Source organism: Eleginops maclovinus, chromosome 2 (assembly GCF_036324505.1).
Source record: "Eleginops maclovinus isolate JMC-PN-2008 ecotype Puerto Natales chromosome 2, JC_Emac_rtc_rv5, whole genome shotgun sequence".
In the NCBI taxonomy this organism is placed as follows: Eukaryota; Metazoa; Chordata; class Actinopteri; order Perciformes; family Eleginopidae; genus Eleginops; species Eleginops maclovinus.
The window spans coordinates 28,783,353-28,804,694 of record NC_086350.1 but is presented as its reverse complement, the minus strand read 5'-3'; the positions used below and the strand labels follow the sequence as shown (position 1 = coordinate 28,804,694).

At 42.1% G+C, this 21,342-nt stretch overlaps 1 protein-coding gene across 1 annotated transcript in view; it reads right to left on the bottom strand.

Moving 5' to 3' along the window:
- The window catches only part of cmip (c-Maf inducing protein), a 47,129-nt gene that overhangs the window by 13,471 nt on the left and 12,316 nt on the right, over positions 1-21,342 (bottom strand). The window contains exons 2-16 of the mRNA XM_063897563.1: positions 20,123-20,248; positions 18,283-18,333; positions 17,526-17,687; positions 8,969-9,010; positions 8,653-8,715; positions 8,476-8,556; positions 7,607-7,710; positions 6,503-6,607; positions 5,483-5,935; positions 4,959-5,024; positions 2,654-2,680; positions 2,516-2,564; positions 2,309-2,416; positions 1,325-1,441; positions 578-718 (exon numbers count right to left, since the gene is read on the bottom strand). Coding sequence (XP_063753633.1) covers positions 578-718; positions 1,325-1,441; positions 2,309-2,416; positions 2,516-2,564; positions 2,654-2,680; positions 4,959-5,024; positions 5,483-5,935; positions 6,503-6,607; positions 7,607-7,710; positions 8,476-8,556; positions 8,653-8,715; positions 8,969-9,010; positions 17,526-17,687; positions 18,283-18,333; positions 20,123-20,248 — 1,695 coding nt within the window. The remainder of the gene's footprint in view (positions 1-577; positions 719-1,324; positions 1,442-2,308; positions 2,417-2,515; positions 2,565-2,653; positions 2,681-4,958; positions 5,025-5,482; positions 5,936-6,502; positions 6,608-7,606; positions 7,711-8,475; positions 8,557-8,652; positions 8,716-8,968; positions 9,011-17,525; positions 17,688-18,282; positions 18,334-20,122; positions 20,249-21,342) is intronic.

The window sequence follows — 21,342 nt, the reverse complement described above, 5'->3', positions numbered from 1 at the left end:
CATTATCAGGTTCTTCTCTGTATTTTGTGTTTGTACTGTGAGATGTTTACATGCCTTAATCTTCAAAAAGGTATTTTTAAGTAACTAATATTTTGGCCCATATTTGTAGAAGGAGTTCTTCTTTACATGTCTCAAAGAGAACATAACATTCTTTCAACATGTCTTCTTCAACAACGCTACATGTGGAGAAGTTGCGGCTGAAGACAGAATTCTTCTAAGTTTCTCATCTTATCAAGTGCATTCACATCTCTTCACTTCTGGGGCATTAAACAGTTGAAATAGTGGACTGACAAGGTCCCAAATGTCACAGAGGAGACGAGAAACTGTACGTTATGAGAAATTGGAGATTTGATTTTCCTGCTGAGGTCTAATTCCAACAAACTGTCGCCGAACAACTGGAACAAGATGTTCTTAATTTAGGTCTAAAAGAACTGATGGGCACTGAGGAGTACAGCACCATGTTCACTCCAGGCCTCAGTGTACCTAATGAAGTATTGTGTGTGTGTGTTTGTGTGTGTGTGTATGTGTGTGTGTGTGTGTGTGTGTGTGTGTGTGTGTGTGTGTGTGTGTAACTCACCAGTTCTTTAAGCTCTCTCTGTCGGTCGCAGAGCTGCTCGTACATGCGCAGGCCCACCTGGGTGCTCTCCAGGGTGGAGATGATCTGCAGCTGAGTGTCTTTGTTCTCAATGATGTTGTACTCCAGCATCAGACACAGGATCTGAACAATCACACACACACACACACACACACACACACACACACACACACACACACACACACACACACACACACACACACACACACACACACACACACACACACACACACACACACACACACACACACACACACACACACAGTAAAGGTAAATATTGTTTTTGGGTGTATTGATCAGTTTTCTCTATTCCCAGTAAAACTACCGGAATGAGACTTCAGTGCAGTCACTTTAATCAGCTTTGTTACAACAACCAGTACTGAAACTAAAGCCACAAGGATTTTTTAATGAACTGATTTTGGAGGCTGTGGCTCATGCTTATACTTGTAGATATACTGGTTTCCAAAAGTATTTGGAATTGGCAATGTCGATTGGGCAAAATAAGAAGTTAAACACATTGAGTAAAGCTCAGCTAATTTGTGATGTGCAGTAATATACAACGCAGTGCAACGTGCTTCACATAAAACAAAAAAGTATACAAATACTGAATACTTGTCCATACTACAAGACAATGTTCATTAATAAAATAATTGATAGAAACAAACATGGACTTCCATTGAGAATGGGAAACTGAATTGAAGCATTTTAGGGGAGGGTCTCAATACTTACCTCCACCATGGTCTGGTTTCCACGCAGGGCCAGCAGCATGCAGGGACCCAGCTTGTTCTCAGCCAGCGAGAGCAGGAACTTCTTGGTCTTATAGCAGGAACCCATCAAAATATGAACCTGGTGGAGAAGCAGGAAAGGGGAAACTCGGCTATTAGCAAACCCCCAGCAGTGGCAAGGCCTTCTCTGCTGGCCTAAACCGTCAGAATCACTGGCTAACCTTTAAATACAGTTTTTTCATTAACATGTACTAAATGATTTCGAATAGTCTACTCTCTTCTGTTGATAGCTGTTCTCTGTGTTGTGCTTGGTTGCGCTGCATCCAGTTTTGGTTGTTAATGTTGAAACTCTTATCCAATCAAATCAGCAGGTTGGTAGCAACCTCGTAATATTTTTGTTTAGATTTTAAATGCTGAGCGGAGGAGAAATGGATTTTGTGAAGCTAACAAGCCTGTCACAGCCGGGGAAAGGGTTTGTCCGCCACTCCCAGTTCACTCACTACAGCGGTACCGTGGAGCAGCCTCTGAGGATCACTGCTAACTGTATCGCTGGGAATGCCTGATATTCACAACTGACCCACTTGGTGTTTGGAGCCATAGTGTTTGCTAACTTGAGTTGTCTAACTGAAGCAGCGGCGAGACAAAAAAAACACTGCTGGACACTTAAAAGCAACAGGGCTTTTGAAAACGTAAAAGCGTAAGTGCGCAGGGAACAGAGCTCCACTATGGTCCACTACAGACTGGACTTTCAGCATTAGTCTCCATGGCGAGAGAACAGGACTTATTATTGGAACTGAAACACTCAGATAATATTAATGGTTTCTATAGCCATGACGTCATAATGATGGTATTAAGAGGTGGATTTATTCAGGTAGGACACTACTGAAGGCTTAGGGGTGAAATGCACGGCCGCTACAGCCCATTAATGAGAACAGTTAACTAGCTAGAAGATTAGAGTAGAAGGTTGACTTTGTGTCTCAACACTCACCATACTGGCAAACAGCTCTCCATCATCATCACAGGCCACCCCTCCTGGACTATAGAGTTGGAACCAGCCATCTTTACCTGAACGCACACTGAGAAGGCAGGAATGAACCTGACGAGAGAGAGATAGACAGAAGGTTTTCTGTTGGTGAATCTCATCAAACACGTTTCTTTAAACTACAGAGGTCAACCTGCAGAAACACAAACTCACCTCCTGCCTCGGGTCCTCAGCAAACCTCTGGATTACATATTTCAATTCCCTATTCAGACAGAAACATTAAGAAACATGTTTCAAAGTGGAAACTTACTAAATCTTTGCAGAATGCTTTATTATATCTGAGTTACTTACTTAGTGAATTTGGCATGTGCAAGGGCCCTGGAGAATAGACAAAAAAAGAGATGATAAGACAAATATACACCTCATTTAATGCATGCTCTCTAGCAATTGAGCCATAGATTCTTATTTCACATGTCACTCTTTTGTTGTGAAAATCCAAAACCCCTTACAACCATCTACAAAAAACATTAGTCACTGTAACTGAGACCTATGACTCCGTCATGTCTCACATCCTTATTTTAAAACAGTAGCGGTCCTTTGTTCCCGCTCCCTTCTCTTTGCGAACTGCCTCTCCTCCGGGTACTGTATTGGCCCTGCTGGAAGCCCGCCACTGCAGCTCCACATCAGACCACTCTCTGATCACTGGACTACTCTTTTAAAATGGGGCCCTAAGATGCTTTTAGGGGTTCACCCTTTCCTGTAGTGTGTTATAGGTTTTTTTGCATTTACATTCTCTGCAAAGGTTAAAATCTCTGAGTTCCCACCAGAGGGATTTTCTCGACCCAAGCCAAAAAATGCATATCAATGCAATGTTTAGTTTTACACATTAACATTCTTTATAAACAGATGAGAAATGGTTTCATGTGTGAGCTCAAGAGGAGCTGATAGGTGAATTGAGCCAGCCCAGCGGTTTACCTGGTTTCTAGACATTATGCTAAGCTAGGCAAACCAACTGGGCCCAATTACACATCAACCAAAAAGTACCGATCTTGTCCTCTAACCATAGGCAAGAAAGCAAAAAAGCGTCCTTCCCAAAATGTTGGACTAGTCTTTTAATAAAGTCAAAAAGGATTTGTAAAAGTTCCAAGTGCGGTCCTGTTGTGTTCAGATGTACTGCATTTGTTTGCAGTATGAAAGGCAGTTGATTCTACACAGTGTTGGGTGTAACGCGTTACAAAAGTAACAGAGTTACAGTAATGTATCACTTTTTGCTGTAACGCAGTAATGTAACGCATTACTTCTGAAATGTGGGTAATATTGCTCCTAGTACTAGGATGGGTTAAATGCAGAGGACCAATTTCACTGTGTGTGCTCTGCTGTGTGCATGTGTGTGACAATAAAGAGGGTTTCATCCTCCGATTCTATAATACCCATTACAATTCTCAGTAACGCAGTTACAACACATTTTAACCCGACATGATGTGGTGTTTTGTTTTTAAAAATTCACCAACATCGCAAGACATTCCGACACCAGTGAAACAATTGTGCAGGTAGAATAGTAACTCAGTAAGTCTGCTTACTATAGGTTAAGAGGGCTGCAGAAACAGATCCGCGATTGAGGGCTGAGGGCTCACAATGCAGAGCTGCAGGCTCGAAAAAAAAAAAGAAAAAGACAGGAGTGCGCGCAGGCCAAAGCAACAGACGGTAACTTTCTCTGGGTCTGCTGCTTGAACACAGAGAAGTTGAGAGACTCGTGGCAGACTGTTGAGGATATGCAGCCTCTGTCCTCTGTGGAGTCACCAGCTTTTAGAAAGCTTGTCAGCCAAATCCCTGTTAACACACCAATGACATGGTGAGCTAACGTTGCCATAGAGACTCGTTCATATACAGCAGGTTACAGGGCCGTGCAGAGGCTCCAGTAATAGTAGTAGTGAAAGTAGTGTAACGCATTACAGTTCAGAGACAGTAATAATGTAATGTAACGTAACTTATTACTTTAAAAAGACAGTAATAAGTCATATGTACTGTATTACATTTTGGAAGTAACTTGCACAACACTGATTCTAATGTGTGTACGCACTGATTTCAGCTTATTAGGGACAGTGAGTGTAACTAATGTGACTCATGTCCCCGGCTACAGGGTGCTGGGGAGTATTGTTGCCTTTCCTAATGACGTCTGAAGACACCGCCCAAGCAACAGTGGCGCAGGTGAGTAACAGGTGTTGGAGAAACAACAAGTGGTCCACCAGTCAACCCTAATGAAGCGATGGACCAGCCAGCCAAATACAATAGACTCAGGGCTTCTTGAAGCCAATTAAAATAGACTCTCTGTGGAGGGAAAAGCCAACCACCCAGGTTCATCACCCCCCCGGAGGCATGTTAAGGTGCCTCACCCACGTCAGAAGAAGCCCCAACAGTATGCTCCGAGAAACAAGTATACGTCCCCAGAGGCAGCTATGTAGGGAGGGCAAAGTAGTGTATGTTGCAGTTTATGAGTATGATTATGGCTGCACAGGTGTTTTTGATGTCGAACTAAAACTCTCCACTGAAACACAGTCCTATTCTATTTTATTTTAATAAACAAATTACAGCTGGATCAATGATAAGTGTGCATATGTGTGTGCGAGAGAGAGAAAGAGAGAGAGAGAGTACTTACTCTTTAGGAAAGGGGATGGGCTGCAGCAGACTGGCAAGAGCAGGTCTCCAATCATCATAGTCAGACCTGGAGGAGCAAGGCAAGACAATCACGAGATATTACTATCAGTTCAGTGACACTGTGACATCCTGCGGTTGACACACCTACATCCTGACACAAAGAAACTCACACATAACAGCTGCTCCACTTTCAGACTGTGTAACAGTACCAGGACGGCTTACCGAATATAACGGGACCTTTTTCTTTAATATGAAACTGGCTTGGATCTTTTTTTGATAGAAGCTTTAACAGACTATATTTGACTTGAGGCTTCAGTAATCTCATTTTATACATATCACACACTTAATTAACACTGTGTGTGTCTCAAATCTAACTAAGACCATATTTGACACTGCTGGTTAGGTTTGTTTTCTTAAATTAAATAATGCATGTCTTTAAATACTGTAAAAGGGCATGTGAACATTCATGCAAAAGAGTGCAGCAGACAATCCAAAACATACGTCTGCAGCACTTTTTGAACTCACAGCATCTTGAGGATGAGGGCGAAGCAGCCCAGCACGCGGTCGGCCTGCGCCGGCAGCTGGATGGACAGAGTGTTGACAGCCGGGCTGACCAGCAGGCAGTCGATGAGGTTGGGCTCACTGTCCCCCCCCGATGGACCACCCTTTTGCCTGGTGTTGGCCGAGTTGTTGTTGCGCTCCAGCTCCACAAGGATCTCACTTGAGTTGACGACGGAGGGAGGAGGGGAGAGGGGCAGGGAGGGTGTCGGGAAAGACATAGGAATGGAAGGGGTGGGGTTTAAGGGGGCAGGAGGAGGAGGCTGAGGAGGACTGGGGGTACCAGAAAGTGGTAGGAGGGTGGAAGAAGGAGGCGTTGGAGGTTCAGGGCGCAGCAGACGCAGCGGCATGGGGGGTTTGCGTTCGTTCTGCTGCTGGCAGCCATTTCTGATCTCCTTCAGGCTGGGAGAGTTATCCCGACTGCAGAGAGGGAAAGGGGGAGAGGAGATTGTACCACATACAAAGCTTGGACTCAGTATAAAATACAGCAGTAATAGGAGCCTGGAGAGATGGCTGCCAGAGGGACGGTCCCTTTGTATCTTTGAGTTTTGGAAAAAGGAACTAAGAATGACCCTCTTTGGGGCAAAGGCAATTTAGGAGGTGACGCTAATGAGATAATGTAGCACATGCATTTATATATGCAGTAAACAAAAAGCCTCTATAGAACACAGCCGAAAGAATCATGCCCATTTGAATATAAATCGCTGGACCTCAAGTCTATCCGAGAGCCAACTGTGACTTTCTTTTGGTAATGAAAACTTTTTTGATTTCCTTAAAATTGATTTATCTAATGTAACATGACATTTGCAATTCTATTCAGATTCATAGTTGATACATGCAGCAATTTGCTTTGCATACCCCTGCACTTTACACAATATTTGTCACAAATATATATATATAAAAATTGTGACAAATATTGTATATATAAGGTACGTGTGTGTGTGTGTGTGTGTGTGTGTGTGTGTGTGTGTGTGTGTGTTTACTGACCTGTTGATGAACTCTTCATAACAGGAATAAATGGCGGCGAGACACACTGCCACCAGGTTTGGCAGCACCCGTGGGTGGGGGCACTGCCCCGTAGGCCCGTGCATGCTGCAACACACATGCTGCATGTGAGGTAACATGATCCAACCATCTACTGATTGTTCAGCATCTCAAACACACTTGCATCTGTGTATGATCATGCCTTGTACAGCTATAAGACACTGAAGGGAAAATCTTTCTTTTTGCGATGTACAGTTTTGAGCATTTGGGCTATTTTGTTACCGTAGAGTTTTTTTCCACACAAAGAAAAACTTCCTCAACACTCATTTAGGGCTTTAATCTACAAACACCTTTTGCATTTGTAGATTTATTCTAAATTCACAAAAACATTTTTTAAAATAATGTCTCATTTTTGCCGCATTATCATCATAATGTAGGTAAACGAATGGGCATGTTTAATCGATGTATCTTATATTTAAAAATTAAACCTACTCACCTGTCTCCCATAAAGAAAATATTTTTAAAATATGTTTTGTTATATTTAGGGTCCGAGCACACACAACCTCAGTTGTTAAGGAATCATTTTTCTTATCCTTCATAAAATGAATTGCAGTTTTGAAGGACTAAACGTAATTTCAAAAATATTTTTTGAGAAGGAAAATGAAAAGCTAGTAAAAGTATAGGTCCTTCATTCCTCTAATTGACTTTGGTCAGTAGCTGAAGACCCTGAGGTTCAAAAATGAATGAGAGCTTTTACTGTCTGTCTGCAAACATAAAGATAGTTTTAGGGTTGTGGCTTTGGAGAGAGGCCCCGAGAGACTGGTTAGTGTTCCAACTTAGAGACTTTTAACTAGACTATGCAGCTTTTGGAAAAAGTGCTGCTAGCTACTTTGGAACTAGTTAGCAACATTGGGCTGGGTGTTTCCTCATTTAAAAATCCTACTTGCTCTTCCACGTTTCTTGAATTTTTAATAGGTCAAATATATATTGCTAGATAATACACCATTGACATTGATTCAAAAATTCTACTACTGATACTTGATTACATGTCCAAATGTTACCCAGCAGGGAAGTAATAGTTTGATTTTGTGCATGACATGTTCTCACCTGTGGACGAACTTCTTGACTACCTCCATCCCTGCATTGAGCTCGTTCAGAGCCAGGATGTACTCCTGAGTGAAGAGACGAAGTCGAGGGCACTTTCCAAAATCCTGCCAATATATAAACCATTTAAGTTAAAAAGACATAACTTTAAGATAACATCTAGGAATCCAAAGTTTTCTGTTAGAGATAAGACAAGTGTTCAAGGAAATAATTCATACATTTGTTAAATTAATATTTTACATTTGTTTTACACAAATCAGTAAGCTAATGCTTTTATATAAAGAGACTTACAATAAGTGCATACAACAATGAAGATACAAACTGAGAAAGCAAGAATCCTGTGAGTACATTAGTATTCAATAAGCCGAACCAACGTAGGTGCGATGTGAAGTGAGATGTTGTACTATTGGCACGGTGCAGTGGAAGGACAGTGTCAACCCAGATTTCTTACATTTTAAGTATTGATCTATTTCTCTATTCATCATCCTATCCAAGACTTTTATGATTAATTGCAAGGTATAATAAAGCATTCAAGAATTTATATTTTAGGTTTAGTTTTACTGTTTCATTTCAATTGAGCAAAGACGGAACATCTGAGGAAAACCCTCACAGCTCAGAAAGTAAAACATAATACTTCAAACAACAAAAAGTTAAACCTTTTGTCCAAAATGGACAAGTGTGATGCTGAATATGGAATGGACATTACACATTTTTTTATGTAGTATTTTAAGTTTTTGGATGAGATTTAACAGAACTTCTTTCCTGCTACTAGAATGATGGTATGAAGCAAATGGCACATAAATGACCCAAAACATGTTCTAAATGGGAACCAACTAAACTGTGTCTTTCTGTAAGCACTTTACACTTCTCACCATATTATGTTTGAGGATTCTCTGGACCACAGGAGTGAACACTTCAATCACAACCATTGAGCGGGGGCGCTCGCGACAGTGCTGCAACACACAACAAGAGCATCAACAGGAAGCACGTTAAAGATCTCCATCCTACAGAAACCTCACTGTGCTGAGTGCACTACAACACTGTCTCACCTTACAGAAGAACTCACACAGGTCAGGTGGTGGGTGGTTGTTCTCCAGGAGAGGAGCAATGGCCTGAGCACACGCACACGCACACGCACACGCACACACACACACACAAATATTTCCTTATCCTGGCTTGGAGCCAACAGAACAGATTAGGCTGTGGCAAACTTGTAAAATGAAAAAGGAAAAAAAGAAAAAAAGTCTACACACAAATAAGAAAATTTCCCTGCAAAAATAATACAAAAGGGACAGAATATTTATTGTTTTGAGTTTAAAAATCCAACCAACAAGAGCTCTTGAGTTTTGTTAGAAATAATCTCACCACAATGATGTTCTCATGATCCTGAGTGCTGAGGTTAGAGTTCTGTGGGGAAGGAGGAGAAAAAAAAGGTTTAATAGAAGAACTCAATGAAGTAGGTTAACCTAATGATGCTTTGTCCTACTGGCGATATAAATTACAGGACTGTGTCCACAGGATTTTTAAAGGAATATTGGCAATTGTTTTCTTACTGAGAAAGAAAGAACTCTGCAAGAAGCCATTACCAGCGGGTTAACTTATCTTAGCAAAAGGACTTACAATATATGACCAGCCGAGAAGATAACACCTTATATCTGACTTTATGAATCAGATACGATTTGTTAGAATAACATCTATTTGATGTTGTTATGTGGGTTTTGTGCCAGACTATTGTCGAAGTTGTTGTGCAGCTTAAATAGATGAGATGGGAATCCAGATAGGTATACACTATTTTGTTGAATGTCAACAATTATATTCAGTGAACTTTTGACTTGCAAACCTTTCCTTTGTTCTTTGTTCTTTATTAAGATCCCGATTAGCACCAGCATGAGCATTGGCTATTCTTCCTAGGGTCCTCACACACACAGTCAAACATACATAAAACTAAAACAAAACAGCGGAAGTGAAAACTAAAATGTTCATCCAATTTTAGCCATCATAAGGCCAAACAAAAAACAAAACAAATACGTGTACATAATAATAATAATAATAATAATAATAATAGCATACTGCGCTATAAACCTTTCTGATAATGTATATGGTAAATGAGTCGCTGTAATATTTCTGACAAAATGTAACAAAGTACATGTGGTCCTCTGTCTGACACTTAACATGTCAGTGTCTCAAACATTTCAGTTACTCTGGTCCTGTAAGAGCCCTGCTGTGCACATTGTGCTGCCTTATTTTGTGCTACTTGTAGTTTGTTTAAATATTTTCCAGCAGCACTAGACCAAATAACAAAACAATAATCAAGCTGCGACAGAACCAAAGCATTCCAGAAGATGTCTACTGACATCTTTTGGCAACTATTTTACAATTATTTTTACAAGTGACATACCCATTTTACATACAACATTAGCAATTTGTTTAGACCAGGGGTTCACAAAGTTTTGATACCTGAGGGCCAATTTAGGAACCCAACATTGAACTGAGGGCCGCCAAAGGAAAAAAAATTGAAAAAACAGAAAGAAAATCTATAATTTATAATCATTTTAATGAACAGGTTGCATCTCTACAGGTTACATTTATTGATCCACAAGTAATGTGCAATAAACACATTTTAATTAATAAATTAGGCTAAACCTGGCAAAACTTGTGAAAACCTTGAGAAACATTGTAATGCACACAAAATCCCTGGGGTTCTCTGCCCTCAACAGACAAATTTGGGATTTAACAGTCTATTGTGCAGTCCATTTCAAATGTATTTAGAACAAACGATTCCTCTGATGTCCGTCAATGTGATACGAAGGACAGCATGTAGATGGCCATTTGTCAGCCTGGATTTGTTGATGGCCATGGTGGAGAAGGTCTTCTCACAAATGTACAGGTATGTGCTTCTGAATAAAGAGACCATTCTGATAGCATGCTGGCGAAGTGCAGGGTATGTGGATGGGGAAGGTCCTTTGTAGAACTCGATGAGATTCGTGTCACGATATGCTGCTCTGGCCTCGGAGCTCTCCTGCAGGTCGATGAGCTCAAACTGCATTTCTGCAGGCTCTTCCTCAGGGACAAATGAGACAGGATTTTGGAAACGGTTGAAGACCTTCTCGTGGTCCCTGAAGTCGGAGAAGCGGTTGTCGAATTCCTCTCTGAGTTTTTTTATGAGACTATGGTTCTTCTCTGAACATAGGTGATGTAAAACGTGGCGCCCATCTGTGTCTGTCATCTACGAGTGACTTGCGAGCGGGAAAATGGGTGAGATCTCCCTGTTTGAGCTGTCCCTGCAGCAGTTCAAGTTTTCGCTGGAAAGCTTTGATGTTGTCAAATAGTGTGGAAATGAGCTTCCCATGGCCCTGTAGCTTCAGATTAAGATCGCTGAGACAAGTATTCAGATCACCAAGGAAAGCTAGGTCACAGAGCGTTAGTGTCACTTAACTATGTCACCTCTTGTCCTTTTGACTCCATGAACTCTTTTATTTCTTTCCTCAAGTTACAAAATGTTTCAGTGTGGCACGTCTGCTGAAGTATATGACGTCACCAAAATCTGCCTCTGCACCAAAAAAGTCTTGAATTGGCGGTGATTCAGACCTCTGGACTCGAGGAAATTAACTGTCTTCACGACTACGTCCATGACATGTTTCATTCCAAGCGTCTGAACAGCGAGGGCTTCTTATACAAGCCCTCAGTGTTGTGTGTATTATACAGTGGTATTTGATTAGTTTCTCACTTCCGTTGTTGGCCACTTTCTCAGAGAGCAGCGACACGGCACCTGTCTTTCTCCCGACCATTGCCGGTGCTCCATCTGTTGTGACACCAACCAGAGACTACAGGTTCACATTGTTCACATTGTGGTGAAAACTGCTCAGCACATCACCAGGACGGAGTTGCCATCCATGGAGGACCTCTACACCCAGCGGTGTAGGAAGAAGGCCGGTAGGATATTAAAGGACCCCAATCACCCCAGCAACAATCTGTTCTGTCTGCTGCCGTCTGGCAGACGGTACCGCAGCATCCGGACCAAGACCACCAGACTCAGAGACAGTTTTATACCACAGGCTATAAGACTACTGAACTCCTGAGCTGTGTGAATGTCTACTCACATCTGTTTATAGTACACACATACATATATATATATATATATTATACACATCTGCCATACATATCTGTTTATAGTACACATATCTATATATTATACATATCTGCCATATACATCTGCCATAAATATCTGTTTATAGTACACATATCTATATATTATACATATCTGCCATATACATCTGCTATACATAATATATGCATCTGTCCATACCTCCTCATTCCACAGAGTAAAGTATTTAAATACTTTCAATGTATTCCACATATGTATATATTTCACATCCTCAAATCTGTATTGTTGTTATTGTAAATATTCTTCTCTCTTTTTCACTATTTTATTTATCTTTTGCACCATATATGTTGAGTTGTTGGAGGAGCACGCGACATAAGATTTTCATTGCCAACATATACGCTGTATCTGCTGTGCATATGACAAATAAAACCTTGAAACCTTGAAACCTTGAAACCTGTATGCATCGAGACTGCGACACACAGCATCACAAATGTCGAATCCCCTTGTTCTGTCTTTGATACTCTCCAAGCTTAGCAGCTCCTCGCCTAGGTCAAAGTTCTCCGTGACTGTTCGGATGAAAACAAAAAAAAGCAATTGCGCTGTTTCGGAAATGTCCGTGCTTTCATCCAGTGCGATGGAAAAAGCCCCCTTTCCTAGCCCCTCCACACGTTGTCCCAGTTGCTCTTTCAGATTGTTGGCCATATCTTCCATTCGTCGTGTGACTGTGTCATTTGACAAACTTATGTCACGGAACTTTGTTTTTTGCTCCGGGCATACAATGTTGGCCACTTTCAAAATGCAGTCTCACACAAATTCTCCGTCACTAAACAGCTTGCTCCGCCTGGCTATTTCATGAGCTACCACGTAGCTAGCCTGTGTTACAGCTTCACCGGATTTAGCCAAATTTGTGAAAACTGACTGCTGTGCAGTGTAGCCTCTTTTAAGTTGTTCAAGCTTACTGGTGCGCTCCTCGCCACTGAATTTATCGTAGGTTTTATGCTTGGTGTCATAATGGCGTTTTATGTTGCAGTGATGCGCATTGCATTTACCTGCCTACAGATCAGGCAAACGACTTTATCCGACCCGTGAGGTACGACAAAGTAAGCGTTTGTCCACTTATTTTGAAACTGCCTTTTCTCCTCACCGACACAATGGTTTTTTTCTCGAGGGGCCCAGCTCCCGCTCCATCTTCACAGCTATCTGGGTGGCGGCCCAGTGGCGACGGAGGAAGGCGGTTGAGGAGGCAGAGGGGTTTCCATCCTCTCGGTGGCCAAAGCAAAGAGGGCCGGCAGGTCGTCCAGGGGGTAGCGGTGGTCCGCCGGCGGCTCGTCGTCCCTGAAGAGGGAGGCCAGGTCTTCCTGCTCATAGACGTGCCGGTCGTCGTCCTCGTTGTAACCCACCCGCGGTTTCGACTGCGCCACCGCAACCGCCACCGCCACTAGCTAGCGTCGGCGCGGGTCGTCTCGCCATAGCTTAGCCTCCGCTCGCACTCCTCCGGGGGAGTGCAAGGCAAGAAGCGCAGGACCCGGCCTCATCCCGATGTCGCGCTCCCGGGCAGAGAAAACACATTCCATGGGGGTCGAGCGCCAAAATGGGCGAGGCACAAGTGGAACAGACCTTGTGAGCATCCATGATGAAAAAATAGTGAAAAAACTGCGACACCGGATGGTGAAACGAAAATCACAGGAAAGAAATCCAGTTCTCAAGTTGCTGAGCAAAAAAGGGAAGCAAGTAATGCAGTTACTGGGGTTTTATAGGGGTGGATGCTACCCCCTGATTGGGCGGAGAGTACAGTCAATCTTTCTCAGGTGCCGAGGCGGAGCCTCGAGCGACTAAACCAATAGCGAAGCCCGAAATATAACTTATCCTCGCAGTGGTGAAAAAAAAACGGACCGCACTTTACCTCACTCCCAGAAGTCCACGGTGCAATGTTTTTTTACAGTTATATAACTGTAAAAAAAAACTGCGGGCCGTCAGAAATGTTTCTGCAGGCTGCCATTGGCCCGCGGGCTGCACTTTGAGAACCCCTGGTTTAGACCAAGATAATGTATGATTCAGGGTTATACCTAGCAATTTTGTCTCCTTGACCTGCTCAATTTGAATATGGTTTAAATGTAATTGCAATTTTGGTTTACCTTTTAACTGATGATTTGTTCTTATTATTACAGATTTCGTTTTTCCAGTATTTAGTTCCAACTTATTATTTATTACTAGGGATGCACCGGATCCTGATTTTTAAGATCCTGCCGGATACCGGATCCACTGCTTAAGATACTGCCGGAACCGGAACCGGAACCGGATCCTACTCGGATCATCAGCTAGTACATTATAATGCAGTGAAAACCACTTTACAGTTCATTACTTCATTTCCTTTCCTTAACAGATGAAACATACGCAATAACTTCTAACATTATCTATTTTATTTCAATAGTTACTTGGAACACACCGCTGAAATGTGCAGCTTAACGTCATTTGTGTACAGGCTTATTGTTCAACTTCTGTTCAATCCAAAGAACAAAGAAAGAGAGCAAAAAATTAGATTATTTATTACTAAAGAGAATGAGGCCTGTCATAAACAGCAAGCCATAAAGTGCTCTTTGAAAAGTAAAAGAAAAGAGTAAAAAGAATCCAACATAGGCCTACTGCTTTTACAAACTAAAATATAGCAAATGTAGCACATGTATAACTCTTGGATACAAAATGTTAATAGGCCTGGTAAATGTAATGAAAAAAGATGTAGGCTAATAGTAGCCTATTAACTGCAGACTGATTTTTTTTTCTCAGAAAAAAAAACACTGGGAATCTTGATAATCATGAATGCTCATGGAACAGGCTATTTCACTTTTCAAGCACATAATTGTAGGCTTAATTAGAACATTAAACAAAGTGTGGCACAAAAAACTCGAACCTACTCTATATTATGAACAACTTCTATAGCTAGCTTTCACAGAAAATGAGCGTTTCCTTTCAGAAAAACAAGACGCTCTGCATTTATCGGCGACAGCCGGTTGCGCGTGTGAGAACGGATGTCTCCAGCGGTGCTGAAAAGTCGTTCACTGGGTACAGAGGTTGGTGGTGGGCAGAGATAAACTTTGGCCGTTTTTGACAGCAGTGGAAAGCGCTGCTGATTGCCTCTCCACCACTGAAGCGGGTCTTCGGTTAGAGGAATCAGTGGCTCGCTGTAAAAAACGCTGACCTCTGTTTCGGCGCTCAGTGTGGCTGTCTCACACTCGGTGTTGCTGCGGAACAGATCGTCCCAGTTGCTCCAGATACCTGAACAGTGTCGTTTCGCTCGGCCTGTCGCCCCCTCTGTCTCAGCCTGGTCAGATGGCGCTAGCCTCGCACGCGAGTCTTGATCTGATTCGGATATGCGGGAGACAGCCTCCTGCACAAGTAACTTTGATCGGCACTGGAGTGTGTCATTCATCCAAAATTTGGTTTTATATCTCGGATCAAGACTTGTTGCCACAATGAACGCAGCGTTGCCCTCAAGTCCCTCAAATCTGTCTCGCAGGGACGTCAGCATGCGCTCTTTCATCTGTTTAATTCCACTGCTGTCGGTTTCATTGTGAATGAAGCGCTTCAGCATCATCACAGCTGGCAGGACTGTTGATATGCATGCATTTTCTGCACTTATTTCCCTTGTCAACTCCTCGAAAGGCCTGAGCACACTGAGCACATCTTCCATCAGAGTCCACCTCTGAGCATGAATATGTTGCATGCTCTCCGTCTCTGACACATAGAGGTTTATGGCACGCTTCTGTTCCACCAAGCGATTGCACATCAGATAGGTAGAATTCCACCGTGTCACTACGTCCTGGATTAATAGGTGATGTGGTAGCCCCAACTCCTGCTGAAGAGCTGACAGCCTTGATTTCGCGCTTGAAGAGTGTTTAAAGTGGCCTACTGTTTTCCTGCCCAGTGCGAGCATGTCAGAGATACTTTTTTGGGATAGAAGGCTTTCGTGTATGCACAGCTGGAGCGTGTGTGCGAAGCAGCCAGCACTGGGAATGCCAGCTTCGGACATGGCTTTGCGCATATTCGCAGCGTTGTCCCTCAGGACCAGGTGACATTTGTTGACAGGTATGTCCCACGCTTTCATAATGCCTTGCAGTGCGTTTGCGATGTTAATAGCTGTGTGTCTTCCATCGAATGCCTCGCATTGTAGGATAGCAGTCACGCGGTTGAAATGATCATCAATCCAATGTGATGTTACGCTCAAATATGACTGAGTGGTGTATTCGCAAGTCCATGTGTCACATGTAAATGAAAAGGCCTGCGCTTCCTTGACATGCGCTCGTATACGGGAAGCTACCGTTTCATACATTTCAGGAATTATTTTATCAGCAAAGAAACGCCGTAAGGGGAGTTTGTAACGAGGCTCAAGCAATTGCACTAGCTCGGTGAACCCAGTGTCTTCCACAATGCTGTATGGTTGCAAATCAACAGCTATCATTTTACCGATTGCGGCATGTATGGCATTGGCTTTTGGGTTGTCTGAAGCCCACGGTTTGTTTGGTACAGGGCTAGTGAAGTTGGTAATAGTGGTCTGAGTACCACTCTGTGACTGTGCTGCTGTGGTACCTGTAGCCTCACTGACGTTAGACTCGGCCTTGCACAACTCATACTCCGTTGGATGCTTTGCACGGAGATGTTTAAACAGCGGAGATGTTGAGTAGTGTCTAGTGTCTTTACCTCCACGAGCCAAATTTGTACTGCAAAGCTTGCATATCGCGCGACTTGAATCTCCCTCTTTCAGTTCAAAGTACTGCCATACAGCACTTTTTCGGCTCAATGCATCCATTTCCGCCGACGACTGCTAGCACAATGGAGGTTATCTTCTTTAAACATTTAACGACGTAATCACGTTGTGCGTACGTGCTGTAGGATCCGGTCCGGTTGGGGCACCGGGTCCGGCAGTAACCGGACCTCGTCAAAAACGCCACTATCCGGCAAAACCGGACCCCGGATCCTGGATCCGGTGCATCCCTATTTATTACCCACTCTGATATCAATTGTAGGTCTTTGTTTATAAAGTTACTCAGCTCTCTTGTAGACGATACTGCTTCATATATTTTGGAGTCATCTGCATACATTACAATTTTGGCTTTTTATTAACACTAATGGTAATTTATTTGTAAAAATAAAAAATATAGTGGTCCCAAACAACTACCCTGAGGCACTCTGCAAGTCTTAATCTTCGACAGACTACCATTAACAAAAACAGTTTGACTTTGATTGGTTAAGTAACTTTCTAACCACCTCAGTGCATTAAAATTAAAACCATATTGTTCTAGCTAGTGTAGCAGCAAAGAATGGTCAATGACATCAAAAGCAGAACTAAAATCAAGTCATACTGAAACCACTAACTTCCTATTGTCTATTTTGCCCTTCCAGTCATCTGTTATTTGTGTTTTGAACACGCCAACATGGAATGAAGCAGAATATTTAATTGAGAAAAAAAACAGACATCCTGCAGCAGTCCAAAGCAGCCACCACAGGGAATTTGTATTTCCTTCTTAACTTCTTAACGTGTTTATTGAGTTTTTACACTACAAATATATGGTTTTTTATCAAAAGTCGGTTCTATATCAAAGAGGCATTAGCTTTTTCTTGCTAATGTAAGAAAAAAAGGAAAGGAATAAAAGGTAATACACATTAGATTTTCATTAGGATGAAAAGTAGAATTATGCAGAGGAGTGTGTGTGTGTGTGTGTGTGTGTGTGTGTGTGTGTGTGTGTGTGTGTGTGTGTGTGTGTGTGTGTGTGTGTGTGTGTGTGTGTGTGTGTGTGTGTGTGTGTGTGTGTGTATACATACCTCAGCCAGCAATGTGGAGATGATGTGCAGGGGGGCCTGGTGGATGGACTCGTCCTGCAGGGGGGAGCTCAGAGCCATGTCCACCAGCGTTTTGATCTCCTTCAGCACCACGTCCCAACGGCTCGGGTTGTTCAGGACCTTACGGTACTTGTAGATCTTTTTCTGCAAGAACAATGCACTCCCCTCAGTGACACTGACACTCACATCTGGAGCATCAGTATTCTGTATATACTGCCTGCATTGTTCTGTAAAACTCCTATGTCATTAGGATTATTTCTTTAGTCTGTCTGGGGTCGCGCATGTCATGGTGGAGTGAAAGCCGTTGACAGTTACCTATGATAGGCCTGCTAGGTGCTTTCCACAGTGCGGTGTTACTGCAGTGCTACGGAACAGTGTGGAGGAAATTAAATAACCATAGGAAGTGAGTATGAGCTGTAGACTACTTCAGGCATACTTCCTTGTTTAACTTTATTGAGCTTAGTGAGCACAGCGTGACGGTAGCACTGGAGAACTCGATGTTCCTTATAGGGCTCTTTGAAGTGCTGTAGAATGGCCTTTGAGATTATTTGTAATACAATAAAAACTATCTTTCTTCTGTTAAACAAAGTGTGGTAGTTTTAATGTTTACCTTTTTCAGAAAAGGAACAAAAAGGCTCACGTACAGGAGACAAATATCGTCGGGGGGGTAGTATCCATGACACTGAAATGGGGCTGATTAGACAAATCAATTATTGCTCAAGACAAACAGTAACCTTACCTTCCACTGCAAAGAGTGAAACCACTGGTCTCTCAAGTAGCTGTTTGCAGCCTGCAAAACACACACACACACACACACACACACACACACACACACACACACACACACACACACACACACACACACACACACACACACACACACACACACACACACACACACACACACACACACACACACACACACACACACACACACACACACACACACACACACACACACACACACACACACACACACACACACACATTACAAGTTGTCAAATGTGATAATAGATCAGGTGATAGAAGGATTTCATGCGCCTCTCAGTCGACAACATTCTGCAACAGTTTTCCATATATGTAAAATATTAAAAGTCAAGTTTGTAGCTCTGGAAGTCCACATTAAATAAGCATAGTGTTGTAACAATACGAGTTGAATTTCAGGAGGGAAAACAGAATTGATTGTTTAACAAACAAAAGGAAGCAACGTCTTTTTACTTGGGCAAGTCAAGCTGAGTCCTGGGTTACGGTGATAAGAGTCCCAATTTGTGATTAGATGGAACAGTGTGTTCAGGAAAGTAGCTTCCCTACTGCTTTTAAAGTGATAGCTGTTAAGAAATTCATTTTTATTTGCTGCAAAGAAGGAGTTAAATTAAAAGGGATAATATACTTCTGCACAAAACGTACTTAAGATTACAATGTTGTCATTTTTGTGTGCTTTAAATGAATCTACAATCCTCTTTTAAACCCATTTAATCCCACCATTAAAAAAAGCTCTTGCTGACAATGGAGTCAATTCATAAACCATTATTACATGGCAATATATTGTATTTATTATTACTATGTAACTCCCTAATCCTACATTGGTGTGTGCTTTTTTTTAAATGTTCTAGTGATGCAGCGATTCAGATTGGAATCCATGAAGTTGACAAGGCCTAATTTATCAAACCAATCAACTCAAGAAGATAATATTAAATGTTTTGATGCCATGTCACACAACATGCAGCTACATAGTTTGGGTTTTCCTTGGCAAAACCTTATATAACAGCTGTACCTGACATCCCCACCGGCACCTACTAAAGTGGAGGGAAACACTGCAGACCTCTGGTTGGTAAGTAAAAATCCTAAATAGCGCAAAGTGGAATATCCTACACAACTCCCCAATTTTTTGTTGAATTGATTTCATATGGCCTCTCCACTGCCAACCGCTGAGAATGCTCCCACACTGAGCCGGGCTTCTCAGTGGAAACACAGCAATAGTCTGAGCAGCAATTCAAATTGCCATAACCAAAAACCAAGCGCGATGACAGATTGGTTTTTTTTCAAAAAATATAGGTAACATCTATTTAATTTTCCATGTGCTTAATAGTATAAAGTCCAATTTGTCCCCAGTAATTTAACCAGTTTATGGAAGTGGGTTTAGAGGTTTTTGTCAGGTCAAATGTTAACAATCTGCTGCAGGTTGTTCTCTTGTTGTTTTACTGTTAGATAGATTATCCTTATCAAGACAGAAAGCCTTGAAAACCTGAAAAAAAGTTTATTCTGACCCTTTTTTCCATTATTTTGAATAAAGTGGTACTCATAGCAAAAACATATTTCTTATTATTTAACTTCACTTAAAGGAAATATAGATTAAAACCAAGAAATAGCAAAAGGTAAAATGAGTAAGCGAGACTAAGAGAGTTAGGTATGCAGTGCTCGAAGCATCATTCAGCTGCAAGTGTTCTAAGCTGCCTTAAGAGCTGTCTGTTACAAACAAAACCAACAAGCTCACACATCTTTTGTGAAAATTCATAAGTAGAATTTTCTGCTACATTTATGTAGTCACTGGTTTTGTTCAAGAGGACAGCAAAAAGTACCTGCAGCAGGACGGTTCCTCCAGGGAAGCTGAGCTGGACACAGTACTTTGGAGCATTGTCCCACGAAAGGAGCTGCAGATCTTCTATGGAGCTGTAGGACAACGATGTTTCCATGTAACCAGTGGGCTGCAGAGGAGAGAAAAGGCAAAAGGATATTAGTCTGCAGATTTCTAACATCGACATTACATGCAGAATATTTAAACAGAGCCGGAGAAGTACAAGCGGTTTGGAATGGCAGGAAGCACGAAAGACAAAACACAATATATCATGGTCTCAACTGACATGGGTAATCCAAATAAAACCTCAGAATACAGGAGGAAAGCAATCCGATCAGAGTAATCTTTATAAGCAGTGCTGCATTTAATGTAGCTCTAAAGTGAAGCATTATCGAACGCAGAAACAGAGCAGTTCATCACACAAATACATAAACATCATGAGGAAGGCATTGTGCATGAGCATTTGAGTGACACACAAAAACCAACCCTTCACATCTTCTCAACCCCGATAAGAAAAACTCTTAAATAATAGTTTGTCTTAAATAAGACATCACAGAAATAGACTTTAATTAAATGTATGATATGTCAAATATGTTGTAAACAGTCGAACAAATATCCGAGAGCATGTGGAATTTAAGCTCTATCGAAAGGCTCTATCTTTTTCCCCCCTTTAATTTCCATAATCGCCATCAAGGAAACATTGTCAAAAAGTGTGTGCTCTGGGCCGCAGAGTTCTTGAATGATTGGTTCTCGAGGCCTTTGCCCCAACTCACTTTGTTTGTATGTGTGTCAACACAGCTTGTATGACACACTACTCGACCAATCAGCCCAAAAAGGTTTGCTCATTTCTGACTGTTTGCTCGAGGTGGTGTTGATTCACATTTGAAAACAAATGTTTGTATCGACTACGGTCACGCACACACCAGCCCTGTTTAGCCCGGTTGGACCGAACCCTTGGTGTGGTTCATTTGGGTTGGTGAGAACGCAGTCCGCACCAACTCGTAGGAAGCATAGTATTTACGCATCATATCCTGTTCTGGTTACTGGAGGAGAAGTTAGCAAGCAGAATGGATTTAACCGGAGTGTTGAACAGTTTCGTGTTAAAATAAAGCAGCTCCGTCAACAACACATAAAAGTGTCAGCTCCCCCACTATTAAAGACACGTTTATTTGGTATGACAACCTCCACAATATCTTGAACACAACACCCATAAGTGGTGATTGG